Below are 21,226 nucleotides of genomic sequence, written 5' to 3'. Positions count from 1 at the left end.
AGCCTACACTTGTATTTTTAGGAATATACTGACACTTTTCAAAACTTATGAACATCTCATTCCCTATCTTTACCTTCCAAGTTTTTTGTTGTTCTTCCAGCTGCTAAAACCATCTCAGCAAGTTGAGGTGTTAAACAGTTGGTGCTGATTATTTTTAACAAATGCACCCAGGGATAGGCTGCTCACAGTGGGCACACTCTAAGACAGGTCAAATAAAATAAACTCCAAGATGAGGACTTACAGGAAACTGCCAGTCAGGCCAAATAAGAACACCTCATTAGGAATGGAGCTTTGGGTGAGCTCAGCACCATTCTGTACCCTCTAATGGCTGCAAGGCTGCTGGGGTTTCACCATGACTCTGGGGCTCTTGGTTTCCAAGGCTATCACAGAGATGATATAAAGATGTGATATAAAGATGATATCACAGAGATGATATAAAGGAGATGAAAATGGGGCAAGTAAAAACATCACCATACTTGCTGTTCTTATCAATATGCAAACACTTTTCTTTAATAAATGCTTCCTGGATTGTTGCAAGCTTTTGGCTAATTTGCCACTGTTCTCATTGCTTTTATGCAAGATAGGATTTTCAGAGGCTCTTACCCTACTATTCCCCCTGATGTCTTCACTTGTGAATTTTGAAAAGGAATTTTGATTGTAGCAATGTTCAAGTTGTGCCACCAAGTATCCCATGGACAGGGACTCATTTTCCTTTGTCTTTAGGGATGCTTTGGGGAAAACCTCTTTAAAGTATTACTGGAACTTTTAGGCCATGGGAGAATATCAGTTTAAGGGGAAGGGGCAGCTACTAACAGCAAATGGGACCAGACTCTTAAAGAAGTCCTTTGAACCTGTCCACTTTCAGGATTCTAAGTAGCCACCTGCCTGGGTCCATGCACGTCTGCTGATCTCTGCACCCTACCCGTGCAGTCCCCACTGAATCCAGTGGGTATGTGTCATGTCACATCAGAAACTTGTTTGGAGTGGGGTGTTTAAGCCAAGGTTTCTGGTGTGAAAGCTGGAGTTCAAAGCATCCAGCCTCAGTTGGATGGTTTGTCCACAAGTTACAAGTTTAATTACAGTTTACATAACTGAAGCCCCTTCTAGGCATGTGACTAAGGGTCTGAGGTGAGACCAGTAGGTACTGATATGGTGGTGGTGGTTTAGTTGCTAAACTGTGTCCGATTCTTGTGACACAATCGTCCAGGCTAAGCCTCGACAATAGTTAGCCTGAACTTAGCCTGCCAGGCTCCTCTGTCCATGGGATTCTTCAGGTAAGAATACTGGAGTGGGTTGTCATTCCCTTCTTCAGGGGATCTTCCTGACCCAGGAATCAAACCCAGGTCTCTTGCATTGCAGGCAGATTCTTTACCAACTGAACTACAAGGGAAGCCCCTAGGATATGCCTGCTGGTATTTATATGGCCTTAGTAAAGTCTTAAGAAGGACTTCTTGAACTTATGGCTAATTGGAGAAGGAGCCTCACTTTAAAGCACACAATCTGCAGCATGATTCAGATAATACACATGTCATGTAAAACATGATGGGCTAGATTTTGGTAGCTGAAATTGTTTCAGTGCATCATCCTGGAGCAGCTCACAGTTTTAAAGGACAAGTCTATTGGCTTACATACCAACATTCTTAGGTCAACAAACAATGGCCATGTATGTGCTTATTTTTGCATGGCCCGTGAGCTAAGTTTTGTTTTTTTAATATTTTTTAAGAGTTAAGGAAAAAAAGAATATGCAAGAGAGAACCAGTTGGGCTTGCAAAGCTTAGAATATTTACTACCTAGCCCTTTATTGGAGAAGGCAATGGTACCCCACTCCAGTACTCTTGCCTGGAAAATACCATGGACGGAGGAGCCTGGTAGGCTGCAGTCCATGGGGTCGCTAAGAGTCGGACACGACTGAGCAACTTCACTTTCACGCATTGGAGAAGGAAATGGCAACCCACTCCAGTGTTCTTGCCTGGAGAATCCCAGGGACGGGGGAGCCTGATGGGCTGCTGTCTATAGGGTCGCACAGAGTCGGACACAACTGAAGCAACTTAGCAGCAGCAGCCCTTTATAGAAAAAGTCTGCCTGCCTCTAGTTTAACAGAATCACAGATTCCAATAACCAGGCATATCGGAGGACAGTCAACACCCACAGTAAGATGAGAGAACCAAAGGGGACAAAAACACTTGAATACGATTCCTTTAATGCTCCAGGCATTCAAACATTCATAGAATTGCCTTGTTTCAGAAGTCATTTCCTCTTAGGTACAGATTCTGTGTCCAGGAGCAGAGACAGTTTTCTCCACAGTACCCACTAGTGCTGTGGGGACCCACTCCAGCACTTTGTCTTCTCTGGTAGAGTCCCACGACCCATGGAAAGGCTGGATGCACCCCTGCTTGACACAACCTCCACTTAAGGAAACACTCTTTGTAGTGTTACCACAGCTTGTGGGTCCGTCCGCTTCCAGCACAACCAGACATCCCAAGTCTGGGACCATCACCCTGAGGCGCTCGTGAAACACCACATTAGCTGGTTAAGTCCACCAGCACCCGCTCCACTATATCAGACAGACACTGAGGCACTTTCATGTCCTGGGGAAACAGAGTTTACAGTCATTACAGGAGTCCAGTGAGACAGAAGGGGCTTTCCTCTCAATAATTCATTTGTAACTCTAACACATATTTAGCAGATTTATAAATTCATGTCTGGTTACATTTGACAACAAGGCTTCACTAAGTAGATGAAAGCAGATTTAAGTAGATGAAAGCACGGCTGAGTTTCCAAAGGCTATGACGGGGAGCAGAGAGAGAGAACTTGTTTGGATGGAATATGCTGTATATCACGTCAGCATCCGGTCATCCTTAAAGAAATGCCTGGCTTTCCAAAAGGAATTTTTAAAAAATCTCTAACCCTTATTGGATTCTTCCAAGGTAATAATGTTATCTGTCCTTCCTTCTCCAGCAGTGGTTCGAGGCATCTCAATCCCTCTGACGCCTGAGGTTCAAACCTAACAGGCCAGGGGTCAGGGAGGACGGAGGTGTGGACACCAACATTCTTTAAAGCTTCCCCAGTGACTCCAGCAAATTATCGGCATTGAGAACCTTGGTCCTCAGGGTTCTCCAGCCGTCCTAATCTCATGTGTCCTCACTGAATGCCCTTGAGGTAGTCCCTGGATCAGGCAACAAGTTCTTCCACAAGATAAGAAACTAAGGCACAGAGGTTCATGGGTTTCTCTGATGCTGTGCAGCCAATGAGTCGAGACTGAAATTAACATCTCCAAAACAACACCACCACCTCCTTCCCTAGCAACTGGCGACATGAACACAGACTACACGGATGAAGACTGACTGGGGGCGAGGCATGACCATCTGTGCCACGGATATCACTGAAGGGTATGGAAGAGTTCTGTGCCAGCTGCTCTCCCTGATCAGACATAAATGCACAAAACAGATACTTATTTGAAACCACATGAGGAATGAAGCATAATTTCCTCTTTAAAGCCTTTTTTCTCTCACATATATTGCTATCAATTCTGTTTTCTTAGAAAACCCATCAAAATCCACAGACTTCCTAAGACCTGGATTCTTAGTTCTGTCACTGTAAGAGACACTGGAAAATTCCCAAATGTCCCTGTAATTTAGGTCCAAAAGATCATTACAAATCTGCATTTGCTTGTGACAGGACTACAAAATTCTCCTTGCTTTTTTTTCCTCTTGTTTTTTGGCTGCACTGGGCAGCACACAGGATCTTAGTTCCCCAACCAGGGATTGAACCTGTGCCCCCTCTAGTGCAAGTGTGGGGTCTTAACCACTGAACAGCCAGGGAAGTCCCAAAAACCTCCCTACTTGTCCCATCACAGGCCCACACAGACTTCCCAAGCCCCAGAACCCTACACTTTCTCCATGGGTGCGCACCTGCCCACAATCTACTCAGAATCTCCCCAAACACTAACCCATCAGCTGCTCTGGGCCTCTAGGATTCCAGTAACACTTGTTTTTTTTGCTCTGGATGCAAACTTCATCATCTATATATTCTGGGTAACCACTGGCATGTTTATTTTTTAATTCCAAACTGCAGGGTGAGCCCAGCCGGCTGGGCCTTCCTCCACTTCACCAAGACACAATACTTTCACATCCCACACCCACTGCTGCATCCATGAAATCATTGCCATCATTCCTTTTTTTACCATCAGATCCCACATCTCATCCTATTTGAGGTTGCTTTTTCTTTGCTTTGTAAAAAAAGTCTCCCCTGGCAGCAGAACTCTTTTCTGATGACAAGTGGAGATGAATGAGGGATGGCACATGTGCCAGAGAGTAGGATCGCACCCGCATCCCCCCCAACCCCCATCTCCCCATCCCCCAACCCGGCCCAGGGTCCTGGGGTGGAGGGTGCATGCCTGTTCAGTGGGTCTGCGGGGATCGCCATGCCCTGTGCACTCAGCTCACACTGGACACAAGTGGCATGTGGGGGCTCCTTCTTGCTAGCGACGTGGCCTCCCGGAAAGTCTGTAGAATATTCATCCAAGCCGTGGGTAGTAGAAACTACACCTAAGGGGACACTGCTAACATTTGCTGATTGACAGGGTGCCATGTGCCGCTCTGAAACTACACCTTTTCCATTTCAAGAGATTCCCTCATTTGGGTGAGACACACACAATGATCCACAGCCTCTCCCGGACGTTGAGAGGAACAAGGAGACGAAAAATCTTCCCTGGAACAAAACCTAACCTTCCAACTCCTAAAGAAGGTGTTGAAGGAGCAAGAAAAACAAAATGGGGAAGAGCCCCCTGGGGTGGGGTGAGGGCAGGGGATTTTTCCTCTCCTGGAGAGCATTCTAACAAAAGTTAAATCCTCCGAAAAATGAACAAAAGGGAACCTGTCCAAAGGGCATGTAGAATTCTGGTTAAAACAAGGAGATTTGAGAATCACCATAATCGTCATATTTCAAAGACCCACCCCACCACCCACACACACCCAGCTATTATGTAAAGCAAGACATTGTGTTTTTTCCTCTCTCATGCTTATTGAATGCTTATGGGTTCACAGCAAACTTTGCTGCTTGGTTTCTAAAACATGCAGAGAGCAGACTGAGAGCAGCGTTCGGCGTCCAGTCCACGCCAGCCCTGACCGGTGACCGGCCAGACACCATCAGGATCGGGATGAGCACGCCCCCTGGCGGCGAGGCGGCGCCCGCACAGCCAGGCCCCAGGGACAGAGATGGTGAGCAGACGGTTGGGGGACTGACTGGGACGAGCTGGGGGGACCCATCGCCCACCTCCTGAGTGGTCTCACATTCCGTCCCCACCCCAGACCGGAGGCTGCACCTGGGCACAGAGCTAAGGCACTAACGCAGCAGTGGACAGTCACCAACCAGGTCCGACGGCTGCCATCCCTGGGCGGGAGAGGCGCTGCTGCTCAGAGCGCTGCCTTAGGATATAATTCAGATCTTTTCAAAGAATGAGAGCGTAAAGTAAGTAAATCCCTGTTTTTGCCCCTTAGAAGAATATCTGGCTCTCCCATCTGAGAAATGTGCTGTAGTTTTCAAATCTCCGTAGCAGGGCCGAGAGCTCCACCCGGGGACCTCTGGGCAACCAATCACCCCTGGGGGAAGCTCCTTTGTTTTGTCCCAGCACACCTCTCCGAGTTGCCTCTCTTCTTCCCTTTTGGCTTGACAGCAATTCAGACACATCTCCTTCCCCTGGGGCAGGGCCCCCCCACGTGCTTCTTCCGAGGCATCTCTGCGCACCTCCCTGGGTCACAGCTTGATGAAGGTGGCCGGCTGGGGGGGCTGCTGTTCCGCGTCCGGGGGTGGGAAGACGCTGGCAATGGCTATGTCCACGATGCCCTGGCACAGCTCTGCATAAAGCTTCCTGAAATGGGTTCAGAGATCTATTATTGAGGATGCACATCAAAGTGCAGGTGAGAAAATCAAAGGTGGTTTTTTAAAAAAATTAGGATTGTTTAGTTGCTAGGTCCTATCCAATTCTCTTCCAACTCCATGGACTATAGCCCGCCAGGCTCCTCTGTCCATGGGATTTCCCAGGCAAGAATACTGGAGTGGGTTGCTATTTCATTCTCCAGGGGATCTTCCTGACCCAGGGATTGAACCCGAGTCTCTGGTGTCTCCTGCATTGGCAGCTGGATTCTTTACCACTGCACCACCTGGGAAGCTCTTTTACCAGAATCTGCCCCAGAATTCCACCCGGTATTTATAAGACACGTGTCAGCTGTCCATACAAATACTGCAGGAAGTACTACTGCATGAAGATAAAGCATCCACTCAATGGATATTTCTGGAAGGTCTTGCAGGTGAACAGACAAGGCAACACCTGCTCTAACTAACTGCAGGGAAGACAGGCAATTCCAAAGAGAACAGGGCCATCTTGCCTGTCTGTGGGGGGGTACACATGCAGACACAGGCTCTCCCCAAGGAAAGCACCCATGTGGTGTGGTTGAGGGGCCTTTAAGGAAGACTCCTCAGAGTAATAGCTCAGCTGAGACCTGGAGAATGAGTGACATCGGACAGAGAATGGATGACAGGGCAGAAAAGAGGAGGAAGGAGAGGGGAGTCAGACACAGAGAACGAGAGTGATAAGATCATCAGTACCATTTTTCTAGAGGCCACATATATGTGTTAATATACAATATTTCTGTCTGTTTCTGACTGACTTCACTCTGTATGACATTCTCTAGTTCCATCCATATCTCTACAAATGATAAAATTCTGTTCCTTTTTAGGGCTGAGTAATATTCCACTGTGTACACACCACATCTTCTTTGTCTAGTCCTCTCATTTGGAAAGCAGAAATAGAGAAACAGATGTAGAAACAAATGTATGGACATCAAAGCGGGAAGGGATAGTGGGCTGAAACGAGAGATTGGGATTGATACATATATATTATGCATTAATATAAAATAGATAACTAATGAGAACTTACTGCATAGCACAAGGAACTCTACTCAATGCTCTGTGGTGAGCTAAATGGGAAGGAACTCTAAAAAAGAGGGCATATATGTATAAGTATAGTTGATTCGTGGACTTCCCTGGTGGCTCAGATGGTAAAGAATCTGCCTGCAATGCAGGAGACCCAGGTTCGATCCCTGGGTTGGGAAGATTCCCCTGAAGAAGGGAATGGCTACCCCTTCCAGTATTCTTGCCTGAAGAATCCCATGGACAAAGGAGCCTGATGGACTACAGTCCATGGGGTCACAAAGAGTCGGACAGGACCAAGTGACAAACACTTCCATAGCTGATTCACTTTGTTGTAAAGCAACTATACTCCAATAAAAATTAAAGATAATAAAAAAGAACGAGGGTGAGATACAGAGACAAAGGAGGGGAGGGAGAAAGAGAGAGGAGGGTGGGAGAGAGGAAGGGCCATGCAAATATAGGGAGGGGCACCCACCAAGGAGAGAGAACTCAGGAAACCTGGGAAAGGGGAACATCACAGTGTGAGGCAGGGACAAGGTGGGGCCTGACTCCACGTGCTGGCACCTGGACTTCAGCCAGAGGCCAAGGAACCACCAAAGCCAAGGAGGAAAACCTCCCATCCAGAGCTATAAGGAGGCCCTCAAACTCCGCACCCCCTTGTTCCCTACAGGATTTTTGTCTGTTTCACATAGAGTGTATGAGGCGAGCTCTTTTGGGACTGGCTCCAACACAGGGAGGGCTTCCCAGGTGGCGCTAGTGGTAAAGAACCTACCTGCCAATGTAGGAGATATAAGAGGTTCAGGTTTGATCCCTGGGTCAGGAAGATCTCCTGGAGGAGGACATGGCAACCCACTCCAGTATTCTTGCCTGGAGAACCCCATGGACAGAGGAGCCTGTTGGGCTACAGTCCATGGGGTTGCAAAGAGTTGGACATGACTGAAGCAACTTAGCACACACTCATGTAAACACAGGGAAAAACCAGAGACATATGGTTCAAAGAGAAAACACACATCTGAGATGATGCTCTGGGCCAGATGTGCCTATTTGCTATGTGCCTAACTTGCTCAGGACTGCTGGGATACAGGGGGCAGGAGTCTAGGCCAGCCCAACCTGGAGGAACAGAGGTCTTCACTGTCCTGACTTCCTGAAGATGCTATCTCCCAATCTCTACCAGGTGGGAAATCTTCACAACCAAATTCTGGTCCCTCCTAATCTAGTGGCAAATTTCTGCTATTATCCTCATCATAGAAACTTTCTCCCACCCCTCATCCCCTTCTACTGCCCTTGAGGCTGGAATTGCTATGTCCTAACCTTTTGTATGGAGAAGGCAATGGCACCCCACTCCAGTACTCTTGTCTGGAAAATCCCATGGACGGAGGAGCCTGGTAGGCTGCAGTCCATGGGGTCGCTAAGAGTCGGACACGACTGAGCGACTTCACTTTCACTTTTCACTTTCATGCATTGGAGGAAGAAATGGCAACCCACTCCAGTGTTCTTGCCTGGAGAATCCCAGGGACGGCGGGGCCTGGTGGGCTGCCGTCTTTGGGGTCGCACAGAGTCGGACACGACTGAAGCAACTTAGCAGCAGCAGTAGCAGCAACCTTTTGTAAGGCCCTCTGAGAAGAGAGCTCGTGCAAAGCCATGCTTCTGTTGTCTGTCTCGGTAAGCCTTAACTGCCGGCTGACCTTCGTTTCTCCTGTGAGATGTCTGCTCTTTCCCATCTCCCCTCCCCCCATCCCCCAGCCCCTGCTTCTTCTGTCTACATGGATCAAGCCCCATGGTCAAGGCTATACCACTCAACCTTCCCTTTCTGAAGGGACAATGATCAGGAGGCCCACAAGGGAGGGATGGTAGTTTGGGTCTTAGTAGTCTTAGGTCTTGGCAAGTCACCAAGGGCCAAAACCATTGAAACAGACAGTGTTTGGTGTTCCATGAAGCGTGTCATTAGCCACCTTGGGAAAGATTTTCTGAAGGGGATGCTGGGGGCAGGGGGAGAGGACACAGCTTCAACCTCGTCCAGTCAACTAACAACTTCGGTATTTCTGGCATAGGAGGTGCCCAATATACAAGCAAGTATGGGTCTTTGAACATCCTGCTATGTTCACACAGCAAGACAAGTAAGTCCTGTTTTAACACTGGCACAACAATGGAACCGTGCTTCCTGAATAAAGACTTTCCTTTGACTACCCCATCGTATCATCATCTCCATCAACTCTCTTCCCCATTTGTCCTTTAGGAAGCAAGGATAAAGGCATTTGAAAGTTTATTTCCTTCAAGGACTTCCCTGGTGGTCCAGCGGTTAAGACTTCGCCTTCCAACGCAGAGGGCACAGGTTTGATCCATGGTCGGGGAACTAAGATCCACCTCCTCCCCCACCCCCCGCAAAAAAAATCAGGAAAAATCATAAATCATTGTTGTATTAAAAAAAAGTTTACTTTCTTCAGCATAAGAACAGAACCCATACACCTCATGGTGTGGCCTCAGTTCCTTGGGGCTTTCCAAGCCACCTCATAGTAAGCCCCCCATTCCAAGAGCTCTCCCTACTCAAAATTATGCACCTAAAAGATAGAAGAGCTTCCCTTGTGGCTCGGTGGTATAGAATCCACCTGCAATGCATAAGACCTGGGTTTGATTGCTGGGCCAGGAAGGTCCCCTGGAGAAGTGGTTGGCTACCCACTCTAGTATTCTTTCCTGGAGAATCCCATGGACAGAGGAGCCTGGAGAGCTACAGTACATGGGGTTGCAGAGTCGGATATGACTGAGTAACTAACACTTTCACTTCACTTCTTCTAGAAGATAGAATCTGTTTCTTTTCTATGACAGCAACTGTAACTCAAAATAATTCATACAATAATTAACTGGGCAGTGTCTGGCTCACTCCTCCAGTGGACTCTTTAAGGATGCTCATTTTTACATGTTTCTCAAAACCCCACTCTTCTGCTAGACCCCACTGCTCTCACCAGGACTCTAAGCAAAGGGGATCCAGCAGATGGGAAGTAGCTTTGAGGGGCTAGTGAGATGGAGCCCAGAGCAGACAGCGAACCCTGATGCCCAGTGGCTTATCACTAGAGGCCTCTGTCAGGCTCCAGCATGACCAGATCCTGCACAGCATCTCAGCAAGCATTCGCCAGTGTGTGGATGCCACTGATGGAAAAAGAGGTCAAGGATATTACTCATCACTCCAAGTGAACTGAGAAATTGCTGTTTCTCTGCCCTCTCTAGCCTTCAATCCTTACATGAATAAAAGAGGCAAATCCACCTTTTCCTATCCAGAGACTAGAGGTCAACCCTTGAGCCAAAGCTGGAGGCAGAATTGACCAGGCCTGATGGACAGAACCTTGGGGGTCATGGAAAGGGGGAGGCTGGGCGTTAGTTGGGTTTCTGGCTCAGGATCCCAAAAGAGGGGAGCTGGACATTCACTGAGATGGGCAGCTCTGGGGTGGGACGCCCACTGGACATCCACACAGCTCCTCGCAGGATGCTGGGAAGACAGGTGCAGACACTGGCCTGGGACTCAGGGATACAATGTAATTGGCTGGCTTTAAAATCCAGGAGTGCAAGATGGACTTGGCTGGAGACCTGGAAAGGGCAGTTTCTGTGAGGGTGGATGGAAGTCAGCCTGGAGCGGACCACAGTGTGGATGCAGACTGAGAAAGAGGAGACAGTGTGTGCAGATGTGGCTTCTCCAGATGTGTGGCTGTGGGCATTTCCCTGGTGGTCCAGGGTTTAAGACTGCTTCCAGTGCAAGGGGTGCAGGTTCGATCCTGAGTCGGGAAACTAATAAGATCCCACACGCCATTCAGAGTGGCCAAAAAAAAAGAAGCAAGTGTGGCTGTGAAGGGAGCAGGGAGGGAGTGGTCAGGGGAGCAGGACAGGGCATCAGAGGAGGGCTTTTTTTTTTCCTTTTGGCCTCACTGCACAGCGGGCGTGTGGGATCTTAGTTCCCTGGCTAGGGACTGAGCTTGTGCCCTCTGTATAAGAGGCATGGAGTCTTAACCACTGACCACCAGGGAAGTCCAAGAGGGCTCTTTGTAATCACTGGGGAAATCTGCTGGGTACCACATGCTGGTGGGAAGTATTCAGCAAAGAGGTAGCTGAGCACAGCATCCTCATCCTGCCCTCCTGCCTGGAGGGAGAGAACTGCATCAGAGCACAAGGAGGGACGTACTGCTGTCAGGAAGGACGGAGAATGTGGGCACCCCTAAGGATGTGATGAAGGGAGAATGTGAAACGTTCCATACCCCTCCACCCCAGCCTCCTTCACTCTCCTCCTCCTCCAGATCTCAGTCCCAAGCATCACTTCCCAAGGGGATCTTGTGCTCAATTTTATTATCTTCTAACATCTTGCACTCTATGATAGCGTGTGTCCAGTCTGTCATCTATATTTGTCTTGTCCTTGGTCCTTCCCAGTCCCCCTCTACAAAGTGTGGGGTCTAGGTCTCTTGGTACAAAGGCTGAGACCCAGAGCCCAGTCCGGGGCCTGGCAGGTGACAGGGACCTAACAAGTACCGTTAGCTGCAGGCACGGATGAAGCTGCAACCTTTGAGGATGAAGTGCAAATGACTCCTTTACATGGAAGGTTTCCCACAGGTAGACCCCAACTCACCTATACCTTCACCTTTTCTTACCCCACAACACTCACGCCATGCTGCAGCCAGACTCCTCCCAGGAGGACTGGAAGCTCCCTGAGGGCAGGGTCTGTTCATTTGCACATCTCCCCTAGAGCCTGGCCCAGAGCAAGGTGTGGCTAGAGGCTGGGTCCCTTTCCCCTTGGCACAGGTGACTCTCTCCTTTTCCAACCCAGCTTCAGCTCCACCATGTCCATGGCACCTTCTCAGACCACCTCCTGTCCAGGGAGCCCCTGAAATGCTTGCTCATCACTATCTCCCCAGCTCATGGGACCTGCTGACCCATCACCTTGCCACACAAGAGGGTCTCGGCTGCTACTACTGGCTTTGTTTGGAATTTTGACGGCATCCACCACCCACCTCAGCACAGGCTAAATGCTCAGCTCATATGGGAAGGAGATGGAAAAGGGAATGACTCAACAAGGCCCCCTGCTGGCCAGGGTCCAACCAAAGCACTACCATCAGTGGGACATCCTCCTTGACATCATTCAAAGGGTCTACGCTAGAACACCCAGTAATGGGCTTCCCAGGTGGTGCTAGTGGTAAAGAACCCACCTGCCAATGCAGGAGACCCAAGAGACATGGGTTCGATTTCTGGTCTGGGAAGATCCCCTGGAGAATCCCATGGGCAGAGGAGCCTAGTGGGCTGTTGGACATGCTGAAGGACTTAGCAAGCACACATGCATATTCTTGGACACCCCGGAAATGGGAGCTTGCCCCGTGTCAAGACAGACTACCCCACCCATGGAACCAAATTGCCACTTGTTAAAATCCAGTGGGGGGTAGTTCCATTTTTAGTTTTTTAAGGAACCTTCATACTGTTCTCCATTCTGGCTGCAGTAGCTTACATTCCAAACAATAGTGCTACAGGATTCCCTTTCCTCCACACCCTCTCCGGCACTTATTGTTTATACATTTTTTGATGATGGCCATTCTAACCCGTGTGAGGTGACACCTCATTCAAAAAGACACAGGCATCCCAGTGTTCACTGCACCACTATTTACAATAGCCAGGACATGGAAGCAACCTAGATGTCTATCGACAGATGAATGGATAAAGAAGGTGTGGCACATATACAGTGGACTATATTACTCAGCCATAAAAAGGAATGAAACTGGGTCATTTGTAGAGACATGGATGGACCTACAGTCTCTCATACAGAGTGAAGTCGGAAAGAGAAAAACAAATACCACATATTAATGCATGTATGTGGAATCTAGAAAAGTGGAACAGATGAATCTATTTGCAGGGTAGGACAAATGCAGATATAGAGAATGAACCTGTGGACACACGAGGGAAGGGGAGGGTGAGACAAACTGGAAGATTAGGACTGATACATATATACACTATCAAGTGTAAAACAGCTAGCTAGCGGGAAGCTGCTATATAGCCCAGTGAGCTCAGCTGGGTGCTCTGTGATGACCTAGAGGGGTGGGATGAGGGGGTGGGAGGGAGGTTCAAGAGGGAAGGGATATATTATACATGTAGCTGATTTACTTCGTTGTACAGAAGAAACACAACATTATAAAGTAACTATACCCCAATAAACACACACACACACACACACACAAACCCCCAGTGGTGTTCAGACTTACTGAGCACAAGCAGGGGCGCCGTTGACTTCGATGAGCCAGACCTTCAGCTCCTCGTCCACCATGAAGTCAAAGCCGAAGAGCTGAAAGCTCTGGTAAGGGAGGTGCTTGGTGCTGATGGCGGGCTCCACGCTCATGAGGCAGCTCCTGCGGGGCACAGGGAAGAGCTTGCTGAGGATGGGGTGGTCAGGGCAGCAAGACCAGGGGAGAGGTGCTTGGATGATTTTACATCCAATGTGCCCATGAAAACTGGCTTTGGCTTAATTCTTTCTTTTAAATGTATTACCAATAGATTATTCAAGGGGATGCAACTTATTTGTTAGAAAACTCTGCCATCACTCTTATTCTGACAGGTAGTGGCTACTTTCCCAGCAAGTGTTGAGTCATCACGGTCCCCTTAAATGTGGATTCCTCCAACGGGTGGGCTGCTACCACATTTGCTGATAATAAACAAAACACTTCTATATATTTTTGACATATTAAAAAAAATGGCCCACCATTTTGTGACACAGAAATTGCAAGGAGAAGCCTGATCTCATTCATTTCTTTCACAAGCTCCAGTTTGCTGCTTTTAGTTAAAAGCCTTATATGCTGAAACAAGATATTGAAATATGGGACTGTTATTAGGATCAACTACTGTTTGCAAAAATTAGAAGATTTTAGTGACAAGGAAAAGTTGAAAATGAATCTTAGAAACCATGATGAAACAGTACATGAAGCCTGAGGTCATGCTGCCGAAGCCAGAATCTCAGACAAATTTTTTAACCTCTTTAAGCCAAGTGTTGACGTCACTGTCTGTGAAATTAGGGTAAAAATAACACATATTCCCAGTGCTGAGATGGTTCAATGATATAATTACCTATGGAACTTGTCATAGCTCCTGGAAGCTGGGAGGCATCTAATGAATGTTGTTACTAGTGAACAAGTATATTTTATTAATTTAGCATTAATTTTGGATAGTCATGAATCTATCACTTATGAATGAAAAAGAACTCTTATCCAGTACATCCAGTACATTTTATCCAGTACATCCCAGAAAGTCTATGCCATTTCTATTTTATAAAACTCTTCCCTGGTTTTTCCCTCAACTGGATGTTGGGGCAAAATATTTATTTTAGTAAACACAATATGTCAGGATGACTCTAAGAGTATCAGGGACATCTCTCCTTCTACTCAAGCTGTATATTTAGAAGGAAAAATATGTGTCTTATAAGGAGGTTTTGGCTTATGACTTTAAAGAACTGGGGCTTCCCTGATGGTCCAGGAGTTAAGAATCTGCTCGCCAATGCATGGGAGACAGGTTCAACCCCTGGGCTAGGAAGATCCCACATGCTGCAGGGCAACCATGTTGGTGTACCACAACCACTGAGCATGCTCTGCAACAAGACAAGCCACCACAATGAGAAGCCTGACACTTCAATGAAGAGTAGCCCCTGCTCACCCCAACTAGAGAAAAGTCCACATAGCAATGAAGATTCAGCACAGCCAAAAATAAATAAATCTTAAAATAAATAATAAACAACAAAAGAATTGAGGCTTCTGTGAACTTGGAATCACCGTCTTGCTTCCCCAGCCTCCCTCCACCAGTCCCCTACCCTAAATCATCAGTTTCCTTCTTTTTTTCTACGAAGGGGAAAAGCTTTCTATAGATGTGTTCAAACCTTTAAAAATCATTTTGACAGTTATTTAAGAACCAGTAGGAATAAAATTTCTTCTCCCATTCACCTCTAACCTCCAAGTTGCTTTTATTTTATAAAACTCTGCCCTGATTTTTCTCTCAACTAGATGTTGGGGCAAAATATTTATCTTAGTAAACACAGTATATCAGGATGACTCTAAGGATATCAGAGACAGCTGTCCTTCTGCTCAGCTGTATATGTAGAAGGAAAAAGATGTGTCTTATAAGTAGGTTTTGGCTTATGACTTTAAAGAAGAACTGGGGCTTCTGTATTCTGCATTTTCTGTATTTCATCTCTATGAGAGAATACTCTTGACTTCTGTAATTAAAATGCCCTTTACAATATTATAATTATGAAAAAATTTAAAATTTAATGGGTTCTCATGATAAAAAGTTTATTACATTTAAAAATTTTTCTTAAATAAAAAAACAATACTAAAGGATAAAGGATAAAAAGTGAAAGAAACATTACACTCCAGCACTTATAGGAAAAATCAGAAGTCAGAACCAAATCAAAACAAAATATTTTATATTTGTTGGAAGTTCAAGTTAATAAATCACTTCAGAAGAATTTTTTAAAATATAGTGTATCTAATTTTTTTTTTAGCTGGAGTAGGAAGTCTGGGGGATGTTAGCTGGGGGAGAAAAAAAAGAACATGGGATCCAGGAGGAGCATTTATAGCACTTGAGTAGGAGCACTGTCTGAGTGGCACAGAACAATGGGAAGGAGGGGGACAGCAAACATCAAATACATCTTTTGCCTAAAATAGGAATTCTTTCTTCAGTATATTTGATTTATCTGGTGTCAGAATTCTAAGCACGTATAATCCCTGAAGAAATGGAACTCTCAGCCTTGTAATTATTCTGCTGGACTCTATGTAAGAATTATTATTGTTATTTTTATTGTTTAGTTGCTCAGTTGTGTCTGACTCTTTGTGACCCCATGGACTGTAGCCCGCCAGGTTCCTCTGTCCATGGGGATTCTCCAGGTAAGAATAATGGAGTGGGTTGCCATTTTCTTCTCCAGGGGATATTCCCAACCCAGGGATTAAACCCCATGCATCCCCTGCGTTGGCAGGCAGACTCTTTACCACTGAGCCATCAGGGAAGCACAGTGTAAGAACACATTAAGGAAAAAGGTTCAGTCATCATGACAGGGTGGCAGCAACAGGGTGGATAAAACAGACCACAGAACAGAAGAGAGGTCCCAGGAATGGACTCTCGCATAGATGGCCACCTGATTTATAACCGAAAGGGACACCAAAACGTGCTGTGGAAGGGACAGTCATATGTACAGGTGAGCCTGGGTCCACAGGATATATTTCTAGAAAAACACGACACTTTGCATAAAACAATTCAGAGAGATTACAGGTCTAAAATATGAGAAAAAACTCAGAGGTCCATCAACTCCAGAAAGGATAAACCATGGAGCATTCACACAATGGAATATATAACACAGAAACAATATTGAAAAAATCGGAACACAAAGCAAGAATTACAGTATAATTCCACTTACATAAAGTTTAAGAACAAGCAACAGGAATCTATAGTGATAAAAGTCAGAGGGTGGCTATCTCTGGCAGAGAGTATATATTTTGAGGGAGTTCAAGGGTATCTTTTAGGATGCCGTAAATGTTTTATATCCTGACTTGCATTATGACTAGATGAATGTATGCATAATTTAAAATTCACTAGATTTTTACCATATATGTACATTTTTCCAAATAATGTATTACTTAGCTTTGCTTGTTTTTCAATTTATATGAACAGGGCCAGTTCATAATTTTTTGCTTGACATTATATTTGGGTAACTCTAGTGATAAAATCCTTCAGGAATAAGGAGAAACCAAGACATTCTAAGATGATGGAAAATCAAGAGGACTTATGACTAGCAGAACTGCTCTAAAAGAAATGCTGAAGTCTGAAGGAACAAGAAACTTGGAATTTTAGGGCTGAAGCAAGAGTAAAGGAAACAGCAAATATCTGGGTAAATGTAAAAGAGTGTTTCCCTCTTTTGTATTTAAAGTGGGTTTCTTGTAAACAGGATACAGTTTGGTCTTTTTTTAATCCAACAAGATAATCTGTTACATATTAGGTTTATGTACATCATAACCCCTGGATGTTAATCATTAAAACAAACAAACAAAAATACAAAGAGATACAGCCAGATACCCAACAGGACTCTAAAAAAGTTCAAACAATTCAGAAGAAGCCAAGAAACAAGGAAATGAAAAAACAAAAAAACAAAAAAGAGGGGACAAATGGGCAATGAATGATAACATGGTAGATGTAAACTGCATCAAGCCAGTAGTTACTTAAAATTTGAATGGTCTAAACACAACGATTGAAAAACGGATGATTCACTGGATTAAAAGCAAAACAAAACAAAATCCAATGACATGTCTATCAGAAGCCCATTTTAATTATACAATAGAGAGGAGGAGTAAAGGGATGAAAAGATACAAATTATTAATCAAAAGCTGGAGTGACTATATTCATATCAGACAAAATAGACTTCAAAATAAGAAATATTACCAGAGATAAAGACAGGAACTACATAATGATAAAGAGGTCAATTCTCCCCAAAGAAATAACAATTCTAAATGTATACGCACCTGACAACAGATCTTCAAAATATACAAAGCAAAAAACAAAACTAAAAGGAGACATAGACAGGTCCATAATTATACTTGGAGACTTCCAAAGTTTTACCTCTCAATAATGGACAGAACAAGTAGAACAGAAAATCAGCAAGAATACAAAAGACTTGAATGACCCTACCAACTGCCTTCCCCTAATGGGCATTTAGAACACCCTGCTCAGCTACAGCAGGATAAACATTATTTTTAGTACACGTGGAACATTCACTAAGATGGACCATATTAAGAAAAAATTTTAAATAAATAAGTAAAGATAGACCATATCCTGGACCATGAAACAAACTTTAACAAATTTAAAACCATACAAAGTATGTTCTCTGACCATAATGAAATGAAAATACCTTGAGAATCCCAAATATTTGGGAATTCAGCAAAAATTGCTAAATAACACACAAGTCAAAGATGAAGTCACAAGGGAAACTAGAAGGCATTTTAATAAAATGAAAACAAAAACATGATGGCAAAATCTGTGGGATGCAGCTAACGAGCTCTTATAGGAAAGCTGATGGCATTAACTGCTTATATTTTTTAAAAAACGAAATACCTCAAATCAGTGATCTGACCTTATACTTTAAGGAAACTAGAAAAAGAAGAGAAAAGCAAAACCCTCAAAAGCAGAAGAATAAAAATAATAAAGAACATGAAGAAATTGAAAACAAAAACGACAGAGAAAATCTAAAGCCAAATGCTGACTTTTAGAAGAGATTAATAAAACTGATAAGCCTCTACCCAATCTGCCCAAGTGCAAGAGAGAAGATATAAATTACCAACATAAGGTAATCGAAGGATTAAGCATAAGGATTTTAAAAAGCTTCATCACCACAGATCATATAGATATTAAAAGGATAATAAAGGGATATAACAAATAACTTTCGTCCTTAAATTAGACAACTGAAATGGAACAATTCCTTGAAAGGCACAAACTCCCAAAGCTCCTTCAAGACACATTTAACCAAAAGAGAAAGGATTAGTTACCTGATTATATGTTTGATTTGTAGTAAGATACTACTTTCCAGGGTGATGTTCAAAGCACTTGTTAGGTACTGATTGAACGCCTCAAAGAACATTTCGTTCCCTTCTTCATACTTTCCATAGTTCTTTGAGTACTCCTTCTGAATGCAGTGATTGGTCAAGTGGCAGGTTTTATCTTGGAAATTATCCATATGATATGGTTCTGAAGCAGTCCGAAGGACACCCTCTCTATAGAGGTAGATATTAAACTGATGATCCACCAAGACCCAGCTTCTGCAAAGTCAAAAAAACCCACTATTTTATTCAAGTTATCCAAAGCTTCTCCATGTTCTATTTATCATCCCCACACTTTGACTATTCTGGGAGGAAACAGAGGAAGGAGGTAGTTTCTAAAATTATACGAGGTTACACACTTCCCTGGTGATCCAGTGGCTAAGAAGCTGCCTTGCAATGCAGGGGACGCAGGTTTGATCCCTGGTCGGAGAGCTAAGATCTCACATGCCGTGGGGCAACTGAGCCTGCACACCACAACTAGAGAGAAGCCCATGCGCTGCAAAGAAGACCCAGTGCATCCAAAAATAAATAAACAAATATTAAAATAAATAAATAAAATTATATAAGGCAAGCCATGACAATTAGCCAAAAGAGCAAATTATCACGTAATGAGGCAAAGAAAACATTTCACCATAACTGACAAGGAGACTTTAGTCCATTCAAAAGATACAGTATTTTGAAGAGATCTGAGCGGGCTGGTTTTTGCGGTTAATATGAAACCCCCAGTTGCCAAGTTTGCTCGTTTAGTAATTTTAAGAAGACTGTTTGCACTGAAGCTGGTCTGATCAGGCTGGTGTTTGAGAAGCAGTAAGCCAAAGTGAAGGCATGAAGGTGACAGAGTCCTGGTTGGGTGATGACAGCAAGGCCCGGGGCAAGCTGGGGCCAGGGCCATTCAGCTTTTGAAAGCACCCACAACCTCTTTCTCCTTGCCATGTCCTTTCTTGGAAACATAAAGTCCAAAACCCTAAGGTGTGTTAACAGAGGGAGGACACAGCCTTTAGCAGGGTCATGTGATCTGCTGTGTCTGACTATGTGTTCTGTGTATATCTCTTTGCTTCTTTCATAAGCAAGCCCCACACACTGATGCCCTTCCTTTTGGATCCACTAGTCATCTCCACTAAAAAGAATATTAAAGGGACTTCCCTGGTGGACCAGTGGTTTAGAATCCCGCCAACGCAGGAACATGGGTTCAATCCCTGGTCTGGGAAGATCTCACATGCCATGGGGCAACTAAGCCCATGTGCCACAACTACTGATGCCCGAAAGCTCTAGAGTCTAGAGTCTCTTGTGCTCCACAACAAGAGAGGCCACTGCAGTGAGAAGCCTGCGCACCACGACGCGAGAGTAGTTCCCGATCGCTGCAACCAGAGAAAGGCTGTGTGCAGCAACAAAGACCCAGTGCAGCCATAACTAGTTTTTAAAAGAGAGAATACTAAAAGAAAAAGAGAGAGAGGAAATTCATCATCTTAGTAGCATTTTATAGAAAGACAAGAGAAAGAGTAAAAGAAAAACAGAAAATGAAGTATAGAAACTCAGTCCCATTCAGCCACTCAACTTGAAAGTGCTAGCCACTCAGTCGTATCCAACTCTGTGCGACCCCATGGACTGTAGCCTGCCAAACTCCTCTGTCCATGGGATTCTCCAGGCAGGAATACTGGAGTAGGTTGCCATTCCCTTCTCCAGGGGATCTTCCCCACCCAGGGATCAATGCACTGCAGGAAGATTCTTTACTGTCTGAGCCACCAGGGAAGCCCAACTTGAATGCAGTCCAATACTTTCTCACACTCCAGATCACACTGCTCATCACACACGATTGCATTTTTCCCAGATTTGAAAAACAAAAACTCCAGATGTGGATACGTTACCGGATGTCAAACTTGCGATGACCGGGCTCCAGGAGCAGCGGGCGCTCCAGGTATTTCTGGATCACGTGCACCTGGCCTTGGTTGTCTATGAAATCCAACAGTTCTGTAGCGTCTGAGGAGATGAGAATGCCTTCACCTAACAGGGCAAAAGCAAAGCCAGATCAGTCCGGTTCATCCCAAGAGGAAAAAGAAAAGCTCTCCGCAAAGCCAGAAGGGAAATGCTGACAGCAGGAAAAAGCCGACAAGAGGCTGCTATTGGCCTGCTCGCTTTTCTTCTCCATCCCTTCCCTCCTTCCATCTCTCACTCTTCTGTCTCCCTACAATAGCACCTGCATTATCCAATGCCACTCTCTATTTACGTAGGATTGTAAACACCATCATGGCAGGCTACAACCATGAAATTTCATTTTGATGGATATTCAAAATCTGAGCGCTCTGAATACAGGCCACTACTCTTGGTCACTGGTGTCACGATAAAGGTTGTGTGTTGCTTATAACCAATAAACCCACTGGAAACACTATATTTTACAGAAACATCAGTAAGGTTATGGCATGAAGACAAAAGTAATAGAACATTCTTGCAGCACTGTAATAGAAAACACTGGATACATTCAAAGTGTCCATCAACTGAGAGATAATCATACTGAGTGAAGTCAGTCAGACAGAAAAAGACAAATATCGTAGGACACCACTAATATGTGAAATCTAAAAAAAAAAAAAAGGTGCAAATGAACTTATTTGCAAAACAGAAATAGAGTCACAGATGTAGAAAACAATCTTATGGTTACTAGGGGTGAAAGGGGAGGGGGATAAACTGGGAGATTGGGATTTACTTGTACATACTCC

General features: G+C 44.9%; 1 protein-coding gene across 3 annotated transcripts in view; it reads right to left on the bottom strand.

Moving 5' to 3' along the window:
• Window positions 1–2,179: 2,179 nt before the first annotated feature.
• Window positions 2,180–21,226, bottom strand: part of TTL (tubulin tyrosine ligase) — a 36,678-nt gene continuing 17,631 nt past the window's right edge. Inside the window, exons 4-8 of one of the 3 annotated variants that reach the window (XR_008700386.1) lie at window positions 20,381–20,516; window positions 18,465–18,734; window positions 13,155–13,298; window positions 5,635–5,869; window positions 2,180–2,588 (exon numbers count right to left, since the gene is read on the bottom strand). Coding sequence is in view for 2 of the 3 variants with exons in the window: in XM_055540270.1 (XP_055396245.1) it covers window positions 5,755–5,869; window positions 13,155–13,298; window positions 18,465–18,734; window positions 20,381–20,516 (665 nt within the window). In the remaining variant the exon portion in view is untranslated. Of the gene's footprint in view, window positions 5,870–13,154; window positions 13,299–18,464; window positions 18,735–20,380; window positions 20,517–21,226 lie in introns of all 3 variants that reach the window. The other 2 variants (XM_055540270.1, XM_055540269.1) reach the window with 2 other exon arrangements.

This window comes from Bubalus kerabau, chromosome 11 (genome assembly GCF_029407905.1).
Source record: "Bubalus kerabau isolate K-KA32 ecotype Philippines breed swamp buffalo chromosome 11, PCC_UOA_SB_1v2, whole genome shotgun sequence".
NCBI classification, from domain to species: Eukaryota; Metazoa; Chordata; class Mammalia; order Artiodactyla; family Bovidae; genus Bubalus; species Bubalus kerabau.
This window is presented reverse-complemented; position numbering and strand designations above follow the sequence as displayed.